The sequence below is a fragment of the Pogona vitticeps genome, chromosome 1 (genome assembly GCF_051106095.1).
Source record: "Pogona vitticeps strain Pit_001003342236 chromosome 1, PviZW2.1, whole genome shotgun sequence".
Lineage (NCBI taxonomy): Eukaryota > Metazoa > Chordata > Lepidosauria > Squamata > Agamidae > Pogona > Pogona vitticeps.
Genome location: NC_135783.1, coordinates 214,680,034 through 214,706,490, shown reverse-complemented (window position 1 = coordinate 214,706,490; position 26,457 = coordinate 214,680,034). Strand labels below are relative to the sequence as shown.

The 26,457-nt window shown below is 41.3% G+C and overlaps 1 protein-coding gene across 15 annotated transcripts in view; it reads left to right on the top strand.

The window, feature by feature from the left end:
• The window catches only part of FMNL2 (formin like 2), a 224,223-nt gene that overhangs the window by 137,344 nt on the left and 60,422 nt on the right, over positions 1-26,457 (top strand). For 9 of the 15 annotated variants that reach the window (XM_072983105.2, XM_078376520.1, XM_078376534.1 and 6 more), the window contains exons 3-7: positions 6,810-6,890; positions 10,251-10,327; positions 14,154-14,237; positions 15,691-15,843; positions 21,608-21,727. In XM_072983105.2, coding sequence (XP_072839206.2) covers positions 6,810-6,890; positions 10,251-10,327; positions 14,154-14,237; positions 15,691-15,843; positions 21,608-21,727 — 515 coding nt within the window. The remainder of the gene's footprint in view (positions 1-6,809; positions 6,891-10,250; positions 10,328-14,153; positions 14,238-15,690; positions 15,844-21,607; positions 21,728-26,457) is intronic. The other 6 variants (XM_072983128.2, XM_072983134.2, XM_078376542.1 and 3 more) reach the window with 1 other exon arrangement.

The following is a 26,457-nucleotide window of genomic DNA, read 5'->3' as shown; positions in this document are numbered from 1 at the left end:
GGAGAAACTGTTTACCTTTTTCCTACAATAAAACATATAACCCATTGTAATAACCATGGGCTCTTTATAGTTTAAATTTTAAGGGTTAAAAGATATAGTAGAGGGAGGGAAGGGAGGAAAGTCCACAATTAACCAAATGATAGAAAAATCCTACTCGCTTAGCGTTCTTACTTTCTTTTCATTAAAAGATTTACTATCTGATTAATAGTTATGCCAGTTGCTATAATACACTAGGACCCCTATATCTGTGGAGTATTGGTTCTAAACCTCCCTCGTGGATAGTGAAAACTATAGATAATATTGAACCCTATAATCTGTTGGACCCAAACGTGTGATTTATGTCTCAGTGACAATGTAATTTTATTTACTGAGAAAAAGATGAAGAATATTTCTTCTCCTTGTCATATAGGAGCAATTAGGTTCAGGTTCACATGTTCCATACTCCCTCCCTTGTTTTCCATTATATGGAATTCACAATGAGAATGTTTCGTGTAAATGATGTTTGCTAAACCGCCAAGATCTAGACTCATGTCAGAGAGCATAGAAGTATTTTCCTTGAGTCTAGAACCTTTGTGTGCTTCATTAATTCTTCTGTTTCCTGTAATGCGGGCTACATCTCCTGCAGGTCCGTGTTGGGAAAAGGGATCTGTGTGCGTTCTTACACTGAAATGAGGCAGTGGATTCGACTCAGGAGCTGAAAAACATTTTGTTTCCTTTCAGTAGACTTCAAGTTATGAGCCATTTGTGAGATAAACTCATCTTTAATTTAAACAAACTAATTGTGTCATTAGGGTAAGAGATGATAGAGAAAGAGTAGCAAGAAGGGAAAATGTATCAGTGCATTTAGCTTATGTTTTGCTGTATTGGACAGATGGCATTCTTAGCCTTTGAGGTTAGGGAACCTGGTTGAAATTCTTAGATTTTTTTTGCTCACCTACCTCACCTCACAGGATTGTTTTGACTTCCTGTTCCTTGGCCCATTTTTTCTTTGAGAAAGGGACATGAGATGTCTATGTGGTGAACTAATAAATCAGACTTCATTATTCTATTTTCAAGGTGTCTAGGATTATCTCAGTTTACAGTGCAGATTTCCTTGTGGCAGTGGAGAATGTAGTGGTGTAATGAGTGATACTCTTTCCAGTATAAACAGAGGCGGTTAAGGTGCTTATAGAATATTCATCTTGTTCTATTCAAGCTTGAATTAGGCACAAAAAAATCCTTGAAATTAATAAATCTGGGGTCACCCTGTCCTGATAATTGCATTTACTAAGTCATTTTTCATTTCATTTAAAAACAGAGAACAAAATCTTTTGTTGCAGTAGGAAAGAACTTTTATTATATATTTAAATGCTGTTTTGGAGTATTAATACCAAGAATGGGAAATCAGTTCAAAGCACCCTAAGTTTGTTTCCAGTAATCCAAGTAAAAAATAAAACAGATTATTTCAAGTCCTCTTTTACCTTGCAGAAGCAATATTCAGGGTTCAGCTTAGCTCAGACTTGCAGCTTAGTCTGAATGTGTGTGTGTGTGTGTGTGTGTGTGTGTGTGTGTGTGTGTGTGTGTGTGTGTGTGTGTGTGTGTGTGTGTGTGTGTGCGCGCGCGCGCGCGCGCGCGCGCGTCTGTATTCATTGCAGATCTGAAGAGTGTGTTTAGCCAGCTTTCAGAAGTCTTCATTTGTAAGTAGAAAGGAGCAGAGAAGTTGAAGAGGAGTGGTAGAAATATGGAGTAAGAGTCTAGGGAATGACTTACAGATGGTTGTAAACAAGTTTGAGCAAAGTATATTCCCAGTAGAGTAATGTGGTCTCTGCAGCCATTAGTTTTGGAAGAGATATCAGACTACTCAAGAGAATTCTGCAAGAGAATGATGCTTTTTAATATAAATTTGTAAGTAGCAATTGCATTTTATAGCTCATACTTGCCAGATTTGTGATTCAATGAGCAGTTCCCTGCATATTTAGTCAAAGAAATGTATGCTTCAGGGAATGGTGCCACATGTACATGAATGGTCTTGGCCTTTCACAGGCACTGACTCATCTGGGCAAATGTATGAGTGAACTGAGAGGCTATGGGTAGGGCCAGCAGCAAATTCAGGAACCATGGCTACACTCTTATCCAACTGTGTGGTCGTAGAAGTTGCTGCAGAGAATGTATATCGGACTACCACAATATTCATATTACCTTACCCATGGTAAGATGCCAGATCTTTCAGAAATCTTCCTTTGCAAGTAGAAAGGAGAGCAGGGACCTTGAAGAGGGGTGGTGGAAATACAGAGTAAGAGTCTAGGGAATGACTTGCAGACACTGGTAAACAAGCTTAAGCAAAGTATATTCCTAGCAGAGTAATGTGATCTCCACAGTCATCAATTTTGGAAGAGATATCAGACTTTCTTGGGAGGAGGAGTCTGATATGTGGAGGAGGTGAACATTTTGTTCACTTCTAGAACATGTTGCCAAAATGGAGAGGATAACGACCAAAACAAAAACAATATTTTTGTGTATTGCTGGCCTGTTGTCCTCTGTTCCGTAAAACTGTTTACTGACCAACAATACTATTTTTTTAATTGTTTATGATTTCTTTTGAGTTGAAGACTGGAATATCAGGTGCTTTAAAATAAAAATTAACAGACCAGGTAAAATGGCTAAGAATCTTCTATTGTCTGCATTTTAAGTTAAGCTTAATACTTTGTACTTCATCCCTTAAAAGTGAAGATTTGCCCACCAGCTTTAATAGTGCCCATGTAAAGTAACATTAGTATTTAGTTTGCCTGCAGTTAATGTAACACCACTTTTTCCCTTTAATGAAGATTTAAAATGTAAAATCTTCTGAAATGCTGGTTTCAAATTTAAATAACATTCAACTTGGTTGTGTCTTCTATATGTCTTCTGTGTGGCCTGTAAAGCTAAAGACATACCACGAGTCTTTCCTCAGCATGTTGTTGTTCATGTGGACTAAAAGGAGAAATGACGTCTTTCTAGAGAGTTGGTTTGCTCCGCCACACCTGTAACATTTTGACCACAATTAGAAATTGCTTTGCGGCATGAAAAAGGGAGAACATGTGATTTCCAAAAATGTGCCTTTTGTGGAACATAGGGCATTTATTAGCCATTGCCTTTCACAATGTAAATTGCATGCTTGGATTTCCAAAGTCAATGTATTTCTCCATATTGGTAGGAAATGATCTTGGTCCATACTTTTTACGTTCTTTCCAGTTATTAGGGGTGTTTTCCTTTATGGAGACACTCAGGTAGGGATAGATATTGAATGCTGTGATAAAGAAAAAGCTGTGTGTAAGATATTATGTGCCAGTGGGTACATACATATGTGGGCGATAATCGGTGTTTAATTTGTGAGTCATTGGTTTAATGGAATAATAGAGTATTCTGTTTCAGTATTCAGATAGGAAATGGTTATCACTATTTAGCATTGCAAAGTATTAATTTTAGGTTGTATTCTTAGGTAAGAATACTAATGTCCAAGATGTTTTAATGGACATAATAAAGAGTTGTTATAACACATTATTTTGGAAGTAATGTACATTTACAGAAGAAAAGCAAACATTGAGAATACTGTTCAGGAACATTATCCGGTGGTGGAAACTTTGCCACACTGTTTAGTTATGAGATTAGCATACAAACTTAAACACAGGTTTTGGAAAGCCTTATTATATGCTTCAAGGTGTAAGAAAGCAAACGTGAGTTAGCTCACCTTTATCATCTTTTTGGAGCTTGGGGATCTTTATCCAGAAGACACTTAATTTTGAATGCTGGCTGGATAGCTCAGTGGCTTAGAGTTTGGGAGTTTGATTCCCTCCTGTGCCTCCTGAGAGAAGAGCCAGCCTATGTGGCCTTGGGCAAGCTGCACAGTCCCAGGGCTCCCCCCCCAGAAGAAGGGAAGGGTAAATACTTCTGAGTATTTTCTAGCTGGGAAACCCTGAAAAGTGTCACCATAAGTCAGAATATATGATGATGATGATGATGATGATGATGATGATGATGATGATGATGATGATGATGATGATGATGATGATGTATTTTGGTGTATTCATTCAGAGGTAGTGCTATGTGTGGATATAGGAGAACGAAGTTTGTAGCTCAATCCTGTATGCATTTATATACAGTACTGTATTTGGAATGAATTTCAGTGAGTTTTGTTCAGTGAGTTAAATAGCATGTGTGGGTGTTCTGTGCCGTCAAGTTGGAAGCAACTTATAGGTACCCTAATAGAGTTTTGAAGGTGAGATATTTAAGGTGTGATTTTACCAGTTCCCCTCCCCCAGTGAGTTTCCATGGCTGAACAGGGATTCAAACCCTGTGCTCCAGAGTCCTAGTCCATCACTGTAGCCACAACACCACACTAGGAATTGATCACATAAGACAAACTTAATGACTGTTTAGGAGAGACAGATGTGCTGCGCCTGCACAGTGTTGTGTTTGCCTTGTTGCCCCAAGAATTAACTTAGGACAGTACTCTAGTGTAGCCGCGTGGGTCAGCTGTGCCCTCCTAGGATCCACCACTGCTGCCAAAAAGTGGTGTATTATTTTTACTGTCCAAAGTTATGTCACAGAACCTGTTGGCTTCCGTCCTTAGTCCCATCTTTTTATCTTTTGAAGGACAGAGAGGTAGGTTTTCTGTCCATTATTTTCATTGCATTTTCATAGTAATTATGTAGGAAATAGAAGTGTTACCAACACTGAATATTATTTGCACATCAAAGCAGTGTTAAAATCTACAGCTGGGAAATTGAATAAATTAAAATTCCACAAAAGTGTGCAAGCTTTTTTGTTCTTCAGAATTCTTCATCAGACTAGGTAGTATAAAAAATAGAAGTGGGGGAGGAGCAGGGAACTTCAGAATTTTGGAGATATGGTGTTTTGTTTTGTTTTTTTGGCTGTGGAATCTGTAGTTAAACTTTTACTTTATGGCATTGTTTTCTATTTTTATGTTTCTTTTTAATGCTTTTTGTCTTGCTGTATCAGGTTCTCATTTACAGAAACTCTATTTATTCAATGTGTAGCGTTGTATCTCCTACATCTAGCAGTTCCTCAGCACGATGTGTAGTAAAAGCACTAAAAAGTCACATAAAATGAAGAAACAATCCAAGCAATAAAGTTTACAAGCAACTATTAAAACTATAGAGTATCAAAATCTTAAACATAAAAAGCTCAATGGAACACGGTAGTCTTTAGTCAGTAATGCAGAACAAGGAAGAACTATTTTCATCTCTCTTGAGAGGGAGCTGAATTGTCAGTGTACTACTATTAAAATGGCCCTGGCCAGAAGCTGCTGGGGATTAATGCCAGCCTAATCAATGTCACACAGGTAATTGTGCTTTCTGAGGAAATTGTAGGATTCCAAAATGGCCTGTTCTCAACAGCTTTCCTCAGCTCTTATAAACTCGAACCTGTGGTTTCTTTTTAGGGAGTCAATCCATCTCATATTTGGTCTACCTCTTTTCCTGCTGCCTTCAACTTTTCTCTGCATTATTGTCTTTTTCAGAGAATCCTGCCTTCTCATGATGGGCCCAGAGTAGTACAGACTCAGTTTTATAGGTGGAAAAAAAAAATTAGTGGACAAGAACCCTTCCTCAGACATAAAACAAAACTCTCATGTCTGATGAAGTGGACTTGTCCACAAAAGCTCATATTAAAAAAATATAAAAGTTAGTCTTTAAGGTGCCACTTTGTTTTTGTCTTTTTAAATTTTTTAGCTTTTATTTTGTTTTCACCTATAATGCTTGCACAAACTAATACAGCTACCCTCCTTCTACAGTCTCAGTCTTGTCATTTTTGCCTTCAGAGATAGTTCAGGCTTGAGTTGATCCAGGCCCCGCCTGTTTGTCTTGCAGGCAGTACAGGGTATCCACAAAGCTCTCTTCCAGCACTATAGTTCAATTAAATTGTCGTTCCCCCCCCCCCCCCCCAGCTTTCTTCATTGCCCATCCAGAGTGTGGATAATCTTGATACATCCTTACACTGGGTGATCTTTTCTTATTCCTCCATGAGTCTCACAACCATTTCTTTCAGAACAGCCCATAGCGTCTTATGATCTATACAGTCAAAAGAAAAAAAAAACCCTAAAAGTCAGTAAGTTTCAATATATTTTACTAGATCAAGGATGAAAGTCTTGCTGTGTAAAAGGGAAAAAAATATACAGATGAAGTGTAAAGTTGCAACGGCTGATTATAGCTTCCGTGGAGGTGGAAAAAGGGAGGCCACTATTGTATCAGATGCTTTCTGGTCTTCAGAATGCAAAAACTCAGAATGTGTATGATAAAAACGATAGCAGGGCATGTTTTATCCCTTCTCTTCCCAACTCTCTCTTCATTCCCCAAAACACATATTTATTATGTGAAGTTGATACAGAGCAGAACAGTTCTTTATCTGTATAACTGTGTGTGGGTTTTTTAAAATTTGCTGTTGAATTTTTTTAAGTTACTGCTCACTTTAGATGGCCCCAGTAGAATTTTGAGGTATGTGACAGGTTCTTGGGATTGTTTATCATTGCCCGCGCTTGGTGAGATGTCATGGCCAAGGAGTAATTTGAACCCAGGCCTCCTGAAGCCTAGTTCAATGCTCTGTTCAGTACACCACACTGGCTATGTTTTAATTACAGCACACTTATTTCTTCCAGAGTTTTTGGTCTCAGGAGCCTTTAGTCTAGCTTCTGGTACATTGAAAAAGAAGATAAAATATTAATTGAAGAGCCAGAAGAGGAGCAAGTGAAATGTAGCATATTTAGCTTTGGCACCAGCTGTAATGCGTGACTTGTGCCTGTTTGAATGGCTAATGATTACTTCTCTTCCCTACAGGAAAGATTTCAAGTCAAGAACCCTCCTCATACATATATACAAAAATTAAAAGGCTATCTTGATCCAGCTGTAACAAGGAAGGTAAGAGCTGCTGAGGTTTTTTTAACATTTTCAGTAGACTTTACGTTTGAGGACAGTTTGTGAAATCAGCCAAATTAAGTAGAAAAGTGTTCTTTTCTTGGATTGCACCGCTTTATGCTGGAGATGGTACCACCAGTTCATATGGTACCAATGTCCTCTACACAAAACAGAGCTGATAAAACTCAAATCTTAGGGAGCCTTTGAGGAAGAGGGGTTTTCATGTTGACATGCATACTTTTCCAGAGCTTGGAATGTCAATAGATTTTTTGCTGGGTGAAGAAAAAATATTCCTAAAAGCTTGCCTGTTTTTGTGTGCTTCTACACACTTTTCATACAATTTGGGTTGGCCTACAAAGGTATCACCTCCATATGGAGTTTGGAAATTATTAGTAAATAACTAGGTACCATTAGTGGATGTGGTGGCGCTGCGGGTTAAACAGCAGTAGACTTTCTGCTGCAAGGTCAGAAGACCAGCAGTTCTAAGATCGAATCCACGCAACTGAGTGAGCTCCCGTCGCTTGTCCCAGCTCCTGCCAACCTAGCTGTTCGAAAGCATTTAAACATGTGAGTAGATAAATAGGTACCACCACGGTGGGAAGGTAATGGCATTCTGTGTCTAGTCGTGCTGGCCACATGACCACAGAAACTTTCTAGGGACAAATGCTGGCTTTATGGCTTGGAAACGCGGATGAGCACCGTGCCGTAGAGTCGGACACGATTGGACTAAATGTCAAGGGGAACCTTTACCTTTACACCAGTAATTAATTATCCCATCAGAAATTATGGTACAGCTATTCTACAATATGATGATAACCTAATGACCAAATGTTATTAGTTAAGCCCAGCAACATAATTCAACTGATGTAATTCTGAGTGGCAAATTGTCGCAGGTGAGGAAGGCCCGGTAATCAGTGCTATAGTGTGCTAAGCAGCTCAGTGCGCAACATCAAATGTCTATGTTAACGTCTTCACCTGGGGCAATTCACTGCTGAGATTTATGTTGATTATGTTAAGAATATGAGACATGGAAAAATGTCTCTTATTTTGTAAAGTAGCTCAGTTACATTCAGTTACGTTTGTATTTTGGATAGCCTTGTTGTACAATAGATGAGAAATAGCGGATGTTTCAAGTACTGTGTGTGGGTGTTGAGATGATAGCAAATGAGCAGAAGAGTGCACTGTATATCACAGGTCAATGGGTTGTAGGATTCATTGTCTCTTCATGCAAGAGAAGAAGATAACTATTTTAGTTACTTTAGAGAAATGGGAAAGTAAAGGGTTATTTTTAAAAATGATAGCTATAGCAATAACTAATGACAGGTTCTGTTGGTAAAGGAATTTGAAGTGTAACTAATAGCATTTTCAGAGTACCTCTTCAACCTCTGCTCTTTTTGTTCAACCTCTCCTCCCAAACATAAATAAACAAACTGTAGTCAGAAGTGGTATAGTCCAAGAATAAACCTACCTATTCGTTCCAATGATGATGTATGACTGAGTGTGTGTGTGTGTGTAGACACACACACACACACACACACACACACACACACACACACACACACACACACACACACACACACACACACACACACACACACACACACACACACACACACACACAAGGCCAGCCCCATCAGGGCTCAGAAATGCATTTTCTGAAAGTGAAAATGTGTCCTGTTTTATTGCTGTATGGCTGACTGGGCATTGAAGGTTGACTTCCAGGTCAGTAGACAAAGGATGTATATACGTATATTTTAGACGTTATAGATTTGTGGCATAAGTTGAAGTTTTAGTGGTGGTTGAGTAAAGTGGTGCACCACAATTATTAATGGGTTACAGACCACAGCTTGTGTTGGCCTCAAGTTCAAAAATAGCTTAGACTACAAGTGCCTGAAAAAGTTTCTCTTAGCTAGCCTGTCACGTTGTCTTCCATGGTGTACATGGCCTGGCTTTCAGCTAATACATATTTTAGCGTGGAGAAATCCCCATAGGATTTATTTGCCTGCCTCCGGGGAATCTGCAATGAAGTTTGAAAAAGGGAAGATTTCCTTTTCTCTAATTGCTTGACTTAAACTTGTGCTGTAAAAATAAATAAAAGGCAAGCTGTCTTGGTATGAGGTTGATACCAGGAGAGCCATTTATATTGCTTGAAGCAGATCTGGCTATTATTTCTAGTGGCCAGCAGCTGATCCTGAAACAACCTAATTAGATTTAGTTACTCTAGTAGGAGGGATACCCAGTGTTGTGTAGCGAGTAGAATAATGGACTATGACTCAGGAGGCCTGGGTTTGAATATCTGCCCAGCCATGGAAACTCAATGGGAGAGGAGAACTAGTAAAACAACTTCTTAAACATCCCATTTACTTTGAAAGCCCTCTTAAGGTCACTCTAAGTTGGTTCTAGTTTGAAGGCACATAGCAACAAACTCCGGTAGGAACTGACATAAAAATGCTGGATTCTTTTCACTTCCCGTTTTATCTCAAATTGATATGAGGGATATGAGCCGTAGGATATTTCCCTAAACTTCCATGCTGTTAATCAGATGCATGGACCTGGTCAATTTGTAGAAAAGTGGAGTTTAAATATCAGGGGAATATGAATTTTTATGATGATCCACATCCTGATGCATTGCTTTCTCTAGCAAATTTTTGGAGGTCTTGGATTGCTCAGTGAGTTATTGACCTGGGTGCCAGACCAGCCAAATTTGGGTACTCAGTTTCCCACCGTGTCTCCTGGGAGAAGAGCCAGCCTGTGTCGTCTTGGACAAGCTGCACAGTCCCAGGAGGCCCCCCAGAAGGAGGGAATGGGAAACCACTTCTGTGTACTCTCTATCTCGAAAACCCTGAGAAGGGCTGTCATAAGTTGGAATCAACTTGCTCCACACAGTTTTTATTGCTATAACTATAAAGTCTTATATTTTTGGAAAAGAATTTTAAAAATTCAAAGAAGATTCACACTAAGAACTTACTATATATAAACACTGTTATATTCTTTATAGCAGGTTTGCGCTCAGAGGTAAGGAGTTGCATCAGAACATTCGATTGCCCATCATCTTCACATTAGAGTGGTGCATGGTGTGGTGAAGAAAAGGGAAAGAGTGTGACTCAGAGGCCTCCTGTTAGTCTCAGTGTGAACTATCCAGTGTCCCCAATATTTTATCCTTGGGAAAAGAGATGAATGAAAAGGAGAACTTTCCTAGAGTTGTTGTTTTTGAAAGTGTCTCTTGCTACTGTCTGATTAGTGGCCTGGTTCTTCCAAATTTCTCTTTTAAAATATATTATGTGTTTTAATAAATTAAGTTTTCTATACTTATTAATCAAACAATTGCATCCATGGATTATTATCTCCTCTTGTAAATTTCAGAAATTTAGGAGAAGAGTTCAAGAATCTACACAAGTGTTACGAGAACTAGAAATTTCTCTACGAACTAATCATATTGGGCAAGTACTGTACTCTTTTATGTTCTCTCTCCCCCCAAAAACACTTTAATAACGTTTGAACAAATGTCATTAGGTATAACCCATACAAAATTAGGTTTGGCAAAGTTCTGTCTGCTAATGAGTCCGATAAAAAACATTTGAATAGTTGTCTGTTTGAATATTTGAATAAGAGAGTGGGTCTCAGGCTTGCTAGTTTGAATTGACTCGTTTTCTAAGGAATTCCAGAATACCTGCCATGAATTTTTTTGTACTACTGAGAATTGTGAGACGTATTCTGAGGTGACCCAACAAGATTCCAGTGAAGCCTTCAGAGCCTTCTTGCTGCAGTAGATTAAATTATCATATTTAATAGATTCCCATGATAGATAAAATGGATCTTCAGCTACTGTTACAGTGGACCCTCGACTTACAGACGGCTCGACTTACAGACTTTTCGAGTTACAGACTTCTCTGGCTGCAAAATTTAGATTCGACTTGCAGCCAGTGAATCGACTTACAGATCAGAAAAAAACCAAAATGGAATAAAAATAGAATAAAAACCACTGGTTATGGGATTAATCAGTTTTCAGTGCATTGTAGGTCAATGGAGATTCGACTTACAGACTTTTCGACTTGCAGCCACCATTCCAATATGGATTAATTCCTTAAGTAGAGGGTCCACTGTACTGAACTTTTTATTGAGGACCCATTGATAAGGAAGTTTTCCTCCTTCCCTCCCTCCCTCTTCTACTTCTTCTCCTACTTGCCTTTTGCAACATCAGTTTGAAATGAAATTGACCATAAAATACCAAAAGTAGGCCAATATTTCTTATACATAGTTGGTAGAGAAGCAAATATTTGAGCATTATCTTCGATATGACATGCCAATGAAGTCTCTAAGCAGTTGAATCTGTCTTGTCATCAACTGAACTCCAAATTTGAGGAATCTTTCCAAACCAAATATTCCATTGAAGTTATTAAGATGCCATCATTTTCTCAATATTTCATCAAACAGTACTTCCCCCCCACTAAATTCCACGCAAAATTGATTCTGGCTTACCGAAATGTGATAAAGGACCAAAAGGAAATGCTGTGTCTGACAAATCTGATTCAGAAGGAGAAACTACAGTTTCAGGATGCAAGAAAACGAATCTTTATTTCAGTTTAAAGCTGTTCAACATGTTTGGCCTAAATGTATGGCCTTTTTCAGGGACAATTTTTTATCTGTGTTAGGTCTTTTTCCTTTATTTGATCTGTAAAAAAGTTCCAATAGATTAATCTTTTGAATTGAAATAAAGGATTTATTTTCTTATACCCTGAGACTACAATTTCTCCTTTTGAATCAGATTACCCAAATGTGATGCCAATGTCACCTGTGGCTGGAGATGGCCACTTTTACTAGATGGATTAAGATCCTGAAGTTTTATGTCTCTACTGCGAAAGGATTTTCCCCCCTTTTTTCTTCTTTTGGTCACTGTATGTGTTAGCTTGAGTAAATGGTTGCATGCTGTGTATGTGTACCTATACGCATGAATCATTTTAGAAACTAAATAATGTCCTTTCATTTGTAGTGAAACATCTGCCACAGCCAAGTATTCCTTGATCTCATCCATCTTCTAATTGTCCCATAAGACAAGAAAACAAACAACCCTTTTGCTTGGCCGTCCTTTTGAATTTTAAATTAATTTTTTTAGCTTCTGTTAGTCAAGAACCAGGAAATAATCTACAATTGTTAGGCAGATTGTGCTTTAATATCGTAGTGTAAGTAACTAGATATCAAGTGGGTTTTGCATCCAGATCTCTATGGAATTAACGTTTGTGTTCATGGGTTGCTCAGGCCTTACTCACATTGCCCTTATTTTTGACAGAAATGTGACAGAGTTCTGTCTCAGTTTTCATGTAATAAAATTGGCTACATTTCCACATGATAAAATCACAAGCTCCCGTGTGTTGAAAATTCTTAGAAAATACGTTTCTGGGAAATGTAATCAGTTTACTACCAGGTGGAAGTGCTGTGTGTGATCTCTTTTTAATGTTCAGGCAAATGTTGCCTCATGTTTGCCTTCTTTTTTAAAAAAATGAGTGATCACTATGTGGTAGGTGGCACTAAATTTCTGGATTTTTTTAGCTGCTTTTTATGTTCTTTTTTTGACCAGTCCCTGATTTATTGGAACTGCCTGGAGCTTTAGAACTGGGGCCGAGTTAAAAGGATGATAATTTCATTGAGCTCTGTGGCATTTACTTCAAAGTAAATAGAAGTGGAATGGGACTGAGAACTTTTTCTGGATTGTTTAGCCTTAAAAATGCTGTTTGCAGACTAGAGACTGGATGTTGTGGCGGTTCTGTGGGTGATAATGGTCTGAAAGGCCAAGTATTTTGCTGCCCTGAACTCATTCACAGACAAATAAGTGACACAGCCTACGAGTGAGACGTTGATGGAAACATTAAGTATCAGTGTGGTATAGTGGTTAGAGTCTTAGACTATGGCTTGGGAGCCCTATTGGGTCATCAGGGTGGCTTAGATCAGTGGTTCTTAACCTTGGGTTACTCAGGTGTTTTTGGACTGCAACTCCCAGAAGCCTTCACCACCAGCTGTGCTGGCTGGCCTTTCTGGGAGTTGCAGTTCAAAAACACCTGAATAACCCAAGGTTAAGAACCACTGGCTTAGATCATTAAAAGAATATTCAAAGCCAAAAACGGTGAGTATACAAATATTTAAAAAGAACAAATACCACTCTGAGAAATGGTAAACAAAATCCATACTCAGAACACATTCAAAAGAGTAATTCATAACAAACCATTTAAAAAAAAAACCCCACTCATGCAGCCAGTCACTGAGAGAAAGCTTGCCTGCTTGCAGAAGGACTGCAAAAGATGGGGCTAGTCTGGCTTCCTGTGGGAGAATGTTCCAAAGTCTGGGAGCAGCAACAGAGAAGGTCTTCTCCTATGCCCCCACCTAATACCTGAGCAGGCTCATAAAGGGAGACACAGTATTTGAAATGCTTGTACCCATGCTGTTGCGGCCTTTATAGGTTAGAACCAGCACTTTGGAATGTGCCCAGAAACGGATCGGCAGCCAGTGTAGCTGCTGTACTAGGGAGGTTATGTCATCCTTGTAACCAACCCCAGTCAGCCATCTTGACACTTTCCATTGGCAGCCCCATGTAGAGCATGTTACAGTAATCCAGCTAGCACGTAACTAAGGCAAGTGTCACTGTGTCCAGATCAGACCTCTCCAGGAATGGGTGTAGCTGGCACACTGGTTATAAATGAGCAAATGCACTTCTGGCCAGCTGCCGAAACCTGGGCATCCAGGCTCAGAGACAAATCCAGTGGCTGCCTCCAGACCTGTAGCCATGCATAGTGCTGCCCTCCTTTGTGTTGACAGTTATATCTTGCTTGCATGGTTTTGCTTCCACGTTATTGTTTGACTAACTGGGCGCCGTTCTCTTTAAGTGCATTTCCAGGCTTTCCCAAGCAATAAAGTTAATCCTTTGCAGAGGCATTATATTTATGTATTGAGATGGTAAAATAATCTGAGCGTGCCGGAGAGAAAATGCAAATGGCATCTGGATACAGACTCCCAAGTTGCAAAGTTATAACAGAACAAAACAACTTGTTATCCTAGGCTGTAATGGTGCCCTCAAATCTTACCTAGGATGTCAGGATCAGTCCTGGAGATTTGCAGTGGTCTTAGGCTTTAGGTTGCACTCTTGGATTCCTTGCTGTGCAGGGGAAAATGGTCAGTATTTCTTCCTGCTGTAATGAATGGGAGACTTTTCAGTGAAAATCCTTTCCTAGATAAAATAAAAACTGAACTCTTATACTGATTTTTTTTCTCTGACAGATGGGTCAGGGAGTTTTTGAATGAAGAAAACAAAGGCCTGGATGTGTTGGTGGAATATTTGTCCTTTGCACAATATGCAGTCACGTAAGTAAGGCACGGTTTACACAAATTCAGGAAGGGTGCTTGGAGGTTTGCGGGGCGGGGTGGTGGAGGTTGCTGAAAGCCCTGAAAACATGGATCGAGTTCCTCGATGGGCATCGTGAGACTCTTTTGATGGAAAATGTTAGGGAGTGAACATGGGGCCGTTAGGATGCAAAATATGGTCCCTAACACTGCTCTGTCACCATCTCTCCAGAATAGGCCTTTTCCTTACTCTGCCTTGAAAAAAAAAAGAGTCTTTGTATCTTTGGTGCAGAGCGGTCCCAGTCTTGCCACAGAGGAAACTTCTAGGTTCTACTTTCAAAGTTGCAGAAAACAGAAACGGATCTTCTTCATGTTTCTGCTTTCCTGGCTTTTGTCTCTCATGTTTGATTAAATCCTGAGAATGTCTGCAGTACAATGGTGGGAGGGTCCTGATTGCTGCACGAAGAATGGGAAGAGGCGTGCGAATGCTGCATGTACAGTAATAGCTTCCCATTTGCCCCCCTCCCCATCATGTGGTTCTTCTGCTTATGAGGGTAAGGAAGTGCCTCATTTCCCTCATTGCCTATGGAAGAATCATGAAGGCAATACCAGGCAGAGTAACTTCTGTTTTATTTGTGGTTTTGTCTGCACCAAGGCGGCAGATGACTGGGATTTTATTTTTAGACTGGACATGCATAACAGTTTATTTTTGTTGCTTACAAAAGACATGACTAAGATTTTATTTCAATCAGAATAAAGTTTGTAATCAAAATTTGCACATTTTTGAAGGGTATTGTTGCAGAGATAAGAGGCAGGAACATGTCCATACTTTAAAGACTTTTATGCCTGACATAGAAGCGAGAGCAAGTCCTTTTACTTGCTGCGTGGTAACTTGTAGGAGAACTTCAGAATATACCAGAAAGGGGAAGACGCCTTTCCTTTTGAAATGTGGTGTATTGGAGGGTTAGAAAATAAACAAAACAAATATCTGTTATGATTACCCCAGTGTGTTATACATGGTGAGAATTTTGTCTTGGCCACTGTATTGTGTTAGCGACTCATTTGTGTGTTGAGTGGAGACTAAATTACAGCACATCAGCTTATTGATTTATTAAAAGAAACTGAATAAAAAGAGTCTGAGATTCCATCTGTATCACAGCACAGAAGAGCTGACTTGTAACAGATGGAGAAGTCAGGAAAAGTGAAAAACTTTCCTTGACCTGCCCTTTTCCCATTTCTCAAGATCCAAATTTACTGTGAAATGTACGTGAAACCAGCACTTCGTTTCAGCTCAAGGGGAAATGTGTTACAGTGCGCTCTGTCACTTTATCGTTGACTGTAATCTGTTGGGATGTAGCGCATCTGCACAATGTTAAGCGGCAAAGAGGAGAAAACACTTTTAATTTTCCTCTTGCTCAGCCTCACTCTTCAGGGTTTTTAGCCTACCTGCACTGAAATTTCTGTTTCTTTCCAGCTTTGATTTTGAAAGCTTGGAAAACAATATGGAAAACTCGGTGGACAAATCTAAACCTTGGAGCCGGTCCATTGAAGATCTGCATCGAGGGAGCAATTTACCCTCTCCTGTTGGCAATAGTATTTCCCGCTCTAGCAGACATTCTACCCTAAGGTGAGAATATAAAGGAACTTCAAGGGGACAAGTGGCTTGGAGGGGGGGCAGAAGGGCTGTGCTCAGTAGTTTGCTCTTAATTTGACACAGAAAGTCACTCATGTACTTTGAAAACTGCCTAGCCAGACCTTTAATTTCATCCTAGTGAAATTAAAGCTATTTTGAATGGGATATATATATATTATGGTGACAAGCTAAGCAGATATTTTTCTTGTGGTATTCTTCTTTTTGCTGTTGATTGCTAGCAGTTGATTGCTTCTCCCCCCCCCTTGCTCTTTACTGTATTTATATTGTGAAACTGCAGAGCAATTAAGTTTTAGCGCACCGAAGAACTTTGGGTTACATTGCTAATGCAAACATCACTTTGGAGTGCTCTCATTACCTTGGAGTGGAAAAAATATACACACAAATACACAAAGCAGATTTGAATAAAGTGTACTAGGATTTTATGTGTTATAATTCAACATACTGTATGATGTATGTTGAACCTGTTGTTTATAGTATCTACTATAACCATATTTGAGTGCTGCGAGATTTGTTTAGGCACTGAACTGGGACAGGGAATCTTAGGTCCAAGGGCGCATCTAGAGTTCTGATCTAGTTCATTGGGTTTCCCCAGATGGCCACTCTCCCTTTCCTATTTGGTAGTTAGCCAGTTTTTATATGTTTTCCCTTACCATTACGAAAGAATTAGATGGATTTCCTAAGGTGGTAGTTCCCAACCGTGGGTCAGCAGATGTTCTTGGACTGGAATTTCCAGAATTCTTCTTCGCTAGCTGTGCTGGCCAGGATTTCTGGGAGTTGTTGTCTAAGAACATCTGGGGACCGAAGGTTGAGAACCACTGTCCTGAGACATAGTTACTGTCAGTAAAGGCTGTAAGCTAAAATAAGATGGTTGTCATTTGTCAGATTTAGGCCCTGCCCACCGGTGGAATAGAAACTCTAAGAATCCATTTGGAGTTGATTTTAGCTCCAGGGCTGAAAGAGATTCATCTCAGGGGCCTATACTTCCAACATAGGGAGGCGAGAGTGCACTGAGTAGCTCTGCCCTCGAGTTAGTGCTTACAAGTCCCTCTTCTGAACTCTGTGCATTTGTACAGACTTGAAAGCCCACAGGCGAGGAGGGTCTTCATGCATATAATTGAATGCCTGAATGTCTCCTCACTGCAGATTGCCATGCAACTTGTGTTGGTGTTGTGATGGGAGAGGGATTTCTGAGCAGGGTGATGTGAGGGGCCAAGCTACCCAGCATAGTCCTCTTGATTTGTTGCATAAGAAAAGTGTCTGAATATGTCAGTTTTCTCTGTATTACTAAGTGCTTGTTCCACAAAGTGAGGCAGGCACGCTTCCTTCCATTGCATCTCACTCTTCTTAGTACACCATCCCCAACACATTGTCCACACGGAAGCCTGCTGGTCATATATAGGCTCTCCCACAATTGGAAGCTGCGTGAAATTGGAGGAGAAGGTAGGTATGTGTGTGTCCCCTTCTACAAGCATGCACCTAGCGCACGGCCTTGTTGGATAGGGGTCAGTAGAGCGATAGGATATTAGGACTAGGACCAGCACATGCAATTTGCTCCAGTGACAACAGAGCGAATAACATTCAAATAGAGCTATGAATTTTAAACTGTATAGCAACCCTCTTCTTCCCTGATGGAAGAACTAGTCAAAGAACTCTGTAAGAAAATAAAGAGCTAAACACAATAATTTTTATTTCTTAATTCAAACTCCAGCTGCTTTGTATTGCCTCTTAAGCTTCATAGTAATTATGGTTACATGTAAGTGTATCCATTCTAAATTTTTCACTACCTCCTCATTTGACCCTTGCCTGGCCTGGCTAATCAAAGCAGCCAGGCCTACAACAACCAAATGGGCAACTGCAGTAATTAATGGGTCTCTCAAGGAGACACTCATTAGGCCCATTAGGAAGAAACCAAATCTGGCGTCGGATGATATTGGCAATTATAGGCCCATTGCCAATGTTTCTTTCCTTAGTAAAGTGGTGGAGAGGGTGGTGGCTGACCAGCTTCAGGCCCTTCTGGATGAAACCAACACCCTGGATCTGTTTCAGTCTGGCTTCAGGCTGCGCCACGGTATGGAAACGGCATTAGTCGCCCTGTTTGATGACCTGCTGAGGGAGGCCGACAGGGGCAAAGTGTTTCTGTTGGTCCTTCTTGATATCTCAGCTGCCTTCGATACCGTCGACCATGGTATCCTCCTGGGGAGGCTCTCCGAGCTGGGAATTGGTGGTCTGGCGCTAGCCTGGCTTTCATCCTCCTTGGAGGACCATCCCCAGAGAGTGCAGCTTGGGGACAGTGGATCGGCTCCATGGAATCTCAATTGTGGGGTTCCGCAGGGCTTGATTATCTCCCCAATGCTGTTTAATATCTACATGAGGCCACTGGGCCAGGTCATCTGTGGGGCTTCGTGTCATCAGTTCACTGATGACACCCAGCTCTACATCTCCTTTTTTCCTACAACAGTGGATGCCGTTCCCTCCCTTCAGTGCTGTCTGGATGCCGTACTGGGATGGATGCAGGGAAATGGTCCAAGGCTGAACCCGGACAAGACGGAGGTCCTTAGGCTGGGTGGCCCAGACAATGGTGGTTTGGGAAACTCCCTCACTTTCGGGGGTGTGTGTGTGGCTCTCACCATGAAGACTGAGGTTTGCAGCTTGGGGGTACATATTGACCTGGCACTTACCTTGGAGACCCAGGTGGCATCAGTGGTCTGTACCGCCTGTTTCCATATTTGGCGGATCACCCAGCTGTGTCCCTATCTTGGTGTCGGGGCCTCACCACTCTGGTCCATGCGCTTGTCATCTTGAGATTAGACTACTGTAATGTGCTTGATGTGGGGCTACCTTTGAGATTGATGCAGAAGCTTCAAATGGTGCAGAATGCGGTGGCCAGACTTGTTACTGGGGTGAGAAAACATCAACATATCTCCCCCACTCTGGCAGCCTTGCATTGGCTACCTCTTCATTTCTGCATTGATTTCAAAGTATTAATGATGACATATAAAGCCCTAAATGGTTTAGGACCTCAATATCTGGCAGAATGCCTTCTCGCACCTAGTATCACTTGTTCTAGCCAGGAGAGGCAGTTGAGGGGCCTAACACCAAGGGAGGCCCGAAGAGAAAGAACAAGAAAGCAGGCCTTCTCGGCCGTGGCCCCTCGGCTCTGGAATAATCCCCCCCCCTGAAATTTGTCTGGCTGCCCCGCTGGGCATTTTTAAGAGCCAACTTAAGACCTGGCTCTTCAGACAGGCTTTCCCTCCTTTTGATACCTAACTTATTTTGCCATTCTCCAGTGCAGTGATAGCGAACCTATGGCACGCAAAGCCCTTTCTTCTGGCACACGAGTGAGCGGTCAACCCACCCACCCTTGTGGAAACAAATCTTTTGAAGTGGCTGCAGCTGGGATTCTCCGTCTCTCTTCCTGTTCTGGGTCTTCTAACTTCCTTTCTGTCCCCATGATTCCCCCTTTAACTTTTTGTCCGTCCCCATGATTCCCCCTTTAACTTCCTGTCCATCCCCATGATTCCGCCTGAAACTGCCACTTCCTGTTCCAGTTCTGGTCTTCCGGGCAGCACGGCAACCACTAGTTTCTTCCCCACCCCCTCATTTTGGGCACTCGAGCCGAAAAAGGTTTGCCTCCACTGCTCTAGTGTATTAATATTATTGTTTTATTTTAATATTGTTGTTAGCCGCCCAGAGTACACTTCGGTCTAAATGGGTGGGATATAAATTAAATAAATAATAATAATAATAAAAAATATGGAGAAAACTAAGCCATGCAGCCATGTGGGTGTTTTCTTAGAAGTAAGTTCTGTAGGCTTATCTCCATGTAGGTGTGCTTCATGGGAAAAACGAACAAACCATAGTATTGTGACCTGTGAGGCTAACGTAGCTAATTCAGTGTGAGGTTTCATGGATTACAGTCCCCTTCTGCAGACATATGGAGCCACAAATATGGGCCACACATTTACATACAGTGGTGGTGGTGGGATGGGGATGGGACAAGGAAAGTATCAGGAATAAAGTGGAGTGATAGTTATATATCAAAACCCGGTAACGAGCTTCCAAAACACAAATACTTTATTGACACAGGTAGTGAGCATTCAAAAAGTTGAGAGCCGTCCCTTCACCACACAAAAAGAAGTTCATAAATTAGAGAATTTGAGTAACATTTAAATGAGACCATGTAGGATTTGTTGCACATAGGTATCCTGCATGATTTGAGGTTGATGGAGACACAAGAGAATATCTTCTCTGTCACTATTCCAACATTATGGAATGTTCTCCCTCAGGAGATCAGGCCAGTCCTCTCCCTTCTGTCCTTCCACTGACAGCTGAAGACCCACCTTTTCAGGCAGGCTTTTATCAATCATGACTGAGTCCCTGAATGCCATTTTTTAAAAAGTTAAAGTAGTTTTTAACATTGTGTCTGTTTTTAATTATTGAATTGTATGTAAATGGTTTATAGTTCAATTGTTTTTAATGTATATTTTACCGTGTTTTCTTTTTCATACTGTGAGCCACCTTGAGTCCTCTTACCAGGAGAAAGGCAGCCTATAAATCAGACAAACAAAGAAACACACATTTTGTGAATTTGGCAAAGGAGGCGAGTCTTCTGTGTGCAGAATGGTCTGTCTGGATCAGACATATAATGGCCCAGGCCACTATCTCACTTGTAGCAGTGCTTGGTCAGGCCAAGCTGGAATAGTTTGAGGTGACAGTTTGGTCAGCCATGGCCTCCCTTTTTCAAACAGCGGCTTCTAGGTCATTGGCACATTGACCCATATTTAGTGTTAAAAATACAGATCTGTACAAATAGCAGCTCAGCATAAACTGAACTCTGGGTAGGACAGCACCCTTGCTAGTCTCCAGCTGACATTAGATTCATATGTCAACAGATGTTGTTTCATTCCATGGTGGCAGACGTTAAACATCACTTCGTTGACATTTGATACCACATTGTTTGTTTTTAAGTGCACTCTCCCATTTTGAATATTGCTGCCTGGTTGACGTTCAAGTGTTAAGAAACTGTGAAATCGCTGAGGATTTAGAATGGGGAACTTGCTACATATTTCACTAATTACTTTGGCAGTTCTGTCTTCACAAGTGAAGCTGTATCTGTGGACTTAGAAAAGACTTAGCAGATGGCACTGGTTCAAGAGTCACAGGCTTGAAAGGTATCCGAGGACTGATAATTTGTAAAAGGTATTTGCACAAATGGAAGGAAGGGCACAAGAGAAGAATGATCAGACTGACAGGATTAGCTTTGATTGGAAAAAACGGGAAAGAAGAAGATGGTATTAAAAGGGTAGCCTGAAATTTCCGGTGGGCTAAATAATTTGGAGACTTTCTACACAGATAAATGTGATATGGTTTTTGATCATCTGCATGAAATCCATGCAGAATCATTTGGGTAAACTGGTTTGTAAGACAAAACCATAGCAATCATTGTGTATTAAGGGTATGTGAATTCTAGTTATGTTCTTTTCCCTGCTTCTCTTTTGGGGACCATTTGTAACAGAAATGCAAGATTCAGCTGTACATTCCACATCTTCTCTTCCTGTCTTCTCTCCTTTTGCACATAAACGTCCTCATAAATCTTTTGTTCCCTCCACATCAATGTCTCCTTTCTTGTGCTTTTCCTGTCTTCCACTGCTTCACCATTTCTTCTTCTTCTTCTTTTTCTCACTGCCTCCTTCTCTTTTTCTCCTCCATGCTCCTCCATCTCTCAAAATGCCATCAGAATGCTTTGTCTGCCTGAGCCACTTCAGTTCAAACGCCGCCAGAGCTGCTTTTCAACCAACTGCCTCTGGAGTGGCTTCAGTTTACCCTCTACTGGGGAGGCTCCAAGCCGGAAAAACTCGTAAGTTGTGGGTGCAGAGCCATACCCAGAAAAACTGAATGGTACATGGCAGCAGCACCTCTCGTGCTGTTTTCCATGTATTATAATGAAGGTAACGGCACGTCATACATGGAGTGTTCCAGCTACAGGAACTCAATGTCTGAAGTGCAGATTATCTCATTATATTGCATATGCTGAAGATTACGTATTAGATGGGGGGATACTCTTAAAAGAAACATGAAAACAGGTCTTTTTATTTAAGGAGGAGTCCTTCCCCACACTGTGAGTTGTGTTTGGTTATAAATGAACCACAGAAAGTAAAATCGTTTTGTGGTTTGTTTTTTTAATCTGGCAGTATTTCATCATATATTGATTTTCATTGGATGGTCTAATACTGCATTTTTTAAGGCTAAACCTTGTTTATCTCTTCTCAATGCTATCATCAAGGGTTGTTTTTTTAAAAAATTCATTTAGGTCTGCCTGAAAATGTAATGCCAGTTTTCTGTCCAAGTTCAATTCTTCTGCAGCATCCTAAAATCTGGCTAAAACCTGTGTGGTCAATTTTAGATTCTCACCACTGCTGAGCTCTTTCATTATCAAGTGGACATGGGTTCTACAGAACCCTTTTTCCTGTTTGTCAAAGCAGAAATCCCTCCTGGGTCTCTTTAGCTCTCTTCAGAGGAATAAATAGTAATAGAAAAGTGCTTTAGAAAGCATGTAGTATGCTACTTTGTTTGATTCACACATTTTTTAAAAAGATTGCCATGATTTTAGAAAAGAAAGTGTTTGGGTACCCAACTCCAACCCTCGCCGAATGGCACCAGGGCTCACTGGCTTCCTGTGTCTGTTGAACATGACACATAATATACAGTGGTGCCTCGCTTAGCAACATTAATCCATTCCAGGAAAAATGTTGCTAAGCAATTTCATCGCTAAACGGAATAAAAAAGCCCATAGAAACACATAAAAACGTGTTTAATGCGTTCCTGTGGGCTTCAAAACTGACCTTATGCGAAGATCCTCCATAGGGGTGGCCATTTTCGGTGCCTCTAAAGCGAGGCAAAACAGCAGGCGGCCATTTTGTTTTTCTGGCGGCCATTTTGGAACCGGCGATCAGCTGGCCGAAAATGGGGGCTTTGCGATGATCGCTTCCCCGCGATCATCGCAAAGCGATTTTTCCCCATAGGGGTCATCGCTAAGCGATCGCTCTGGCAATGGCCAGAACACCATCGCAAAGCGATTTCATCGCTCAACGGAGCGATCGCTAAGCGAGGCACCACTGTACTTGCTTAGGAGCTCAGACAGGGAACCCATAATGCGTAGCTCACTCCCTCACACATGCATGGAGAAATATTATGTTCCCAATTCCTGTGATATCACAAGGCCCCACATCATGACTTCACAAAGACCCACCCCAGGCATTGAGCCTCAGATATAATGAGGGGATGGAGAAGATAATCCCATGACAGCCCCTGACAAACAAGAAGGCAATTCAAAACCATTCCAGAAAATTCTTTTATTGGTTTTGGAAAAGAGGCTAAACGCTTATCCTCAGCAGAGACAATGGCCTGGTTCAGCTCCAGCAGGACGCCTGCCTCCTGGTCCCTCTCATCCCCCTGGGGAAGAAGATGCTTCGGGCCCTGCAAGAGAAAGAGGAAAAAACAACAACAACTAAGGGACGAATTGTTCCACTGCCATCAACCGGCTTCAACTCAGGCGTATCCACCGACCAATGTTCTGGCAACTTCATCCCAACGTTGTGCCTGCCAGCATCCACTGGCTTCCACCAGGAATATACAGCCATTCATCTCTTCCAATCTGCTTCTGAAGCCAGCCTCCGCCAGCTCCCGAATGCTTGGGTCACACTCGCCTTGCCGACATTCCCCACGGAACGCGAGCCCGCCCAATCACACACACACTCATATACACACAGGCACAAATGAGCTGCCCCCCGACACATACATACCTTCACTCCACCAGCCATTCACACACACACCTGGGCTTCCATCCACCGATATCCACCAAGCTTCCGCCAGCTGGTTTCAGGAGGCTAACGTCCACCACCGGCTTCATCTGCCAACGTCTGCCGGCCTCTGCCTTGTGGCCTCAGCCAGCTTCCATAGGGAGATTCCACCAGCTTCTGTCTGCCAACGTACACCAACTTCCCCCCGTCCATCACCGACATCAGCCAGCTTCAAGCCACGGATCTCTGCCAGCCTCGAGCTGTTAACTTGCAAGCCCACTTAACAAGTTCCTCTGTTTTGCAAGAGAACTTGCTTTGGGCAGAAGGGCTGGGTCCCCTGTAGCCGCTGCCGCTCTCTCTACTGGACTGCCCTCTGGCCACTGGCCTCCCTTCTGATCTCCTGCCCTGCCCAGCAAGCCCCTTTTATCTGCCAGCAGAGAGGTTGGGCCCCTGTGAGGTCACAAAGACCCAGGAGAAAAAGGGTTGGGTCCCCAAGGTAGCAGCAGCCGCACCCTCGGGATTGGCTGAGTCCTGAATATGATGTCAACAGTCCCTATGATCATAGGATTTACCCACAAAAGCTTGTATTTTGCATGATTTTTAAAAATAGTTTTTTATTAGTGGCCTATAAATGTATCCCCTGTCACCAATCACTCTGATTGTTAAATCTCCCCTTGTTGGCCTTCTGACAGGATTCTAGGCTGGTGCTCCCAAAAGTTATCTCCCTCATTTGCCCCAAAAGGAACTTTCCTAAGCCCTGAGCTGGGGGAAAAATGAAAGTACAGTGGTGCCTCGTTTAGCGATGTTAATCCGTGCAGCAAAAATCGCTAAGCGATATTAAAAAGCCCATAGAAACACATTAAAATGCCAATAATGCATTCCTATGGCCTCCATAGGGGCGGCCATTTTCGGTGCCTCTAAAGCGAGGCAACACAGCGGGTGGTCATTTTGTTTACCCGATGGCCATTTGAGAACCCCCGATCAGCTGGCCAAAAATGGGGGCTTTGCGATGATTGCTTCCCTGCGATCATCGCAAAGTGAATTTTCCCCATAGGGAACATCGCAAAGCGATCGCTTTTGCAATCGCAAAAACATCATCGCAAAACGATTTCTTCGTTAAATGGAGTGATCGCTGTGCGAGGCACCACTGTAATAAATTAATAAGGATGGGCACAGGCACACAATGCCACCTTTGGCCCTTTTGGGTTGTTTTTGTTGTTGTTGTTGTTGTTGTTGTTGTTGTTGCTGCTGCTGCTCTTATTGTTTGCCTCTTTTTGCCTTTTTTTCTTGCCCTTGCCATGAAAAAGGTATTATAAGGAGCCCATTAAGAAAAAAACTTAAGTATTTGAAACACATACCAATATTTTAACACCATGCCTGTGCTATCAAAGATCTAGTAAGTATTTATTTGTTAATACCGCCCATAGCAAAAAAAACAAACAAGCATTCAACCCTTGCAGTGCAGGAGCATTTGTTTTTTCTAAAGTAAAACCTCAGCATTTGGGTTTTAATTGCAGTATAGGCACTCTGAAATAAATAACTTGATTTTGTGTTGCAGTTTGGGCACTCGGTCTCAAAAAGGTTCACCATCACTGTCCTATATTTTTGTTTATTACTGCTACTCTCTCCCTTCTCCATGGATCTCAGGTTAACATCCAAAGTGTCCCTCTCTTTTAACCTCTTAAAATCCTGTGAGGTTTCACTGGGGTTTGAGCAGAGATAGAAACACTAACTTTTTGAATTACAGCTGTTAAGAGTATGCCAGCTAGTACACCTCGTTATGATAGCTGGGTTGTTCTGGGAGTTATAGTCCCGAATAGTGGTTTCCCCCACATTTGGATAGAACTTCTTCATGGATTGGTTTCTAGAGACCTTCTGCTCCCCACCCTGGTACCCGAATGACACTCCCAGTGTGCTTTCTAATGCAGCAGGCTCATCTTATCTTTCTGAAGGGTTTCTTCAGTGAATCAGAGTTATGAGGTGGAGTTGATGGCAAGGCACAGTTTTTCTGAGAAAGAAGAAAAGAACTAAATAGAGTTATGCTTAGTCATAAACATGCTTAATCCTAATTAAATGTAGACCTATTGAAATGAAGTTGTGATTACCTGAACATTTTTTGTTTCCATTAGGTCAGTTTTAAATGTGACTATGAACTATTTTGTGTTTCATCAACAAATCTCATATAAAATCTCCATTGTCAAGGACACACAAATGCCACTTCAGTAATTCAAGTGGTGTATTAGTGAAACAAATACTACTTATATGATGAAAATTGTTAGTTAGTTAGTTGATTAATTAATTAATTAATTAATTAATTAATTATATTTTTACCCTGCTTGTCTCCTTAAAAAAGGATTCAAGACAGTTTACATAATTAAAAAACAAGTATTTAAAACTAACAACAGTGAGTATAAATATACTAAAAAGAATCAAACAGATACTATACTAAAAACATAAGCAACACCAAAACACCTTCAAAGCAGTAGGTACAACAATCCATTAAAAAACCCCACTTGGACAGCCAGTTATTAAGGAAAAGCCTGCCTGAAGAGAAAGGTCTTCCCCTGCTTGAGGAAGGACAGTAAAGATTGGGCCAGTCTGGCCTCCTGTGTGAGGGAGTTCCAGAGTCTGGGAGCAGTCACAGAGAAGGCCCTCTATTACCAGGAACCCTGACCATGGTGAGACAGGAGGGGGGTTGTAGTTCAGAACATTTGGAGGGCCAAAAGTTCCCCACAAGCCCCTGCAAAAAAGAGATGTATGATATGAATTATTACAATAAACATGCTAT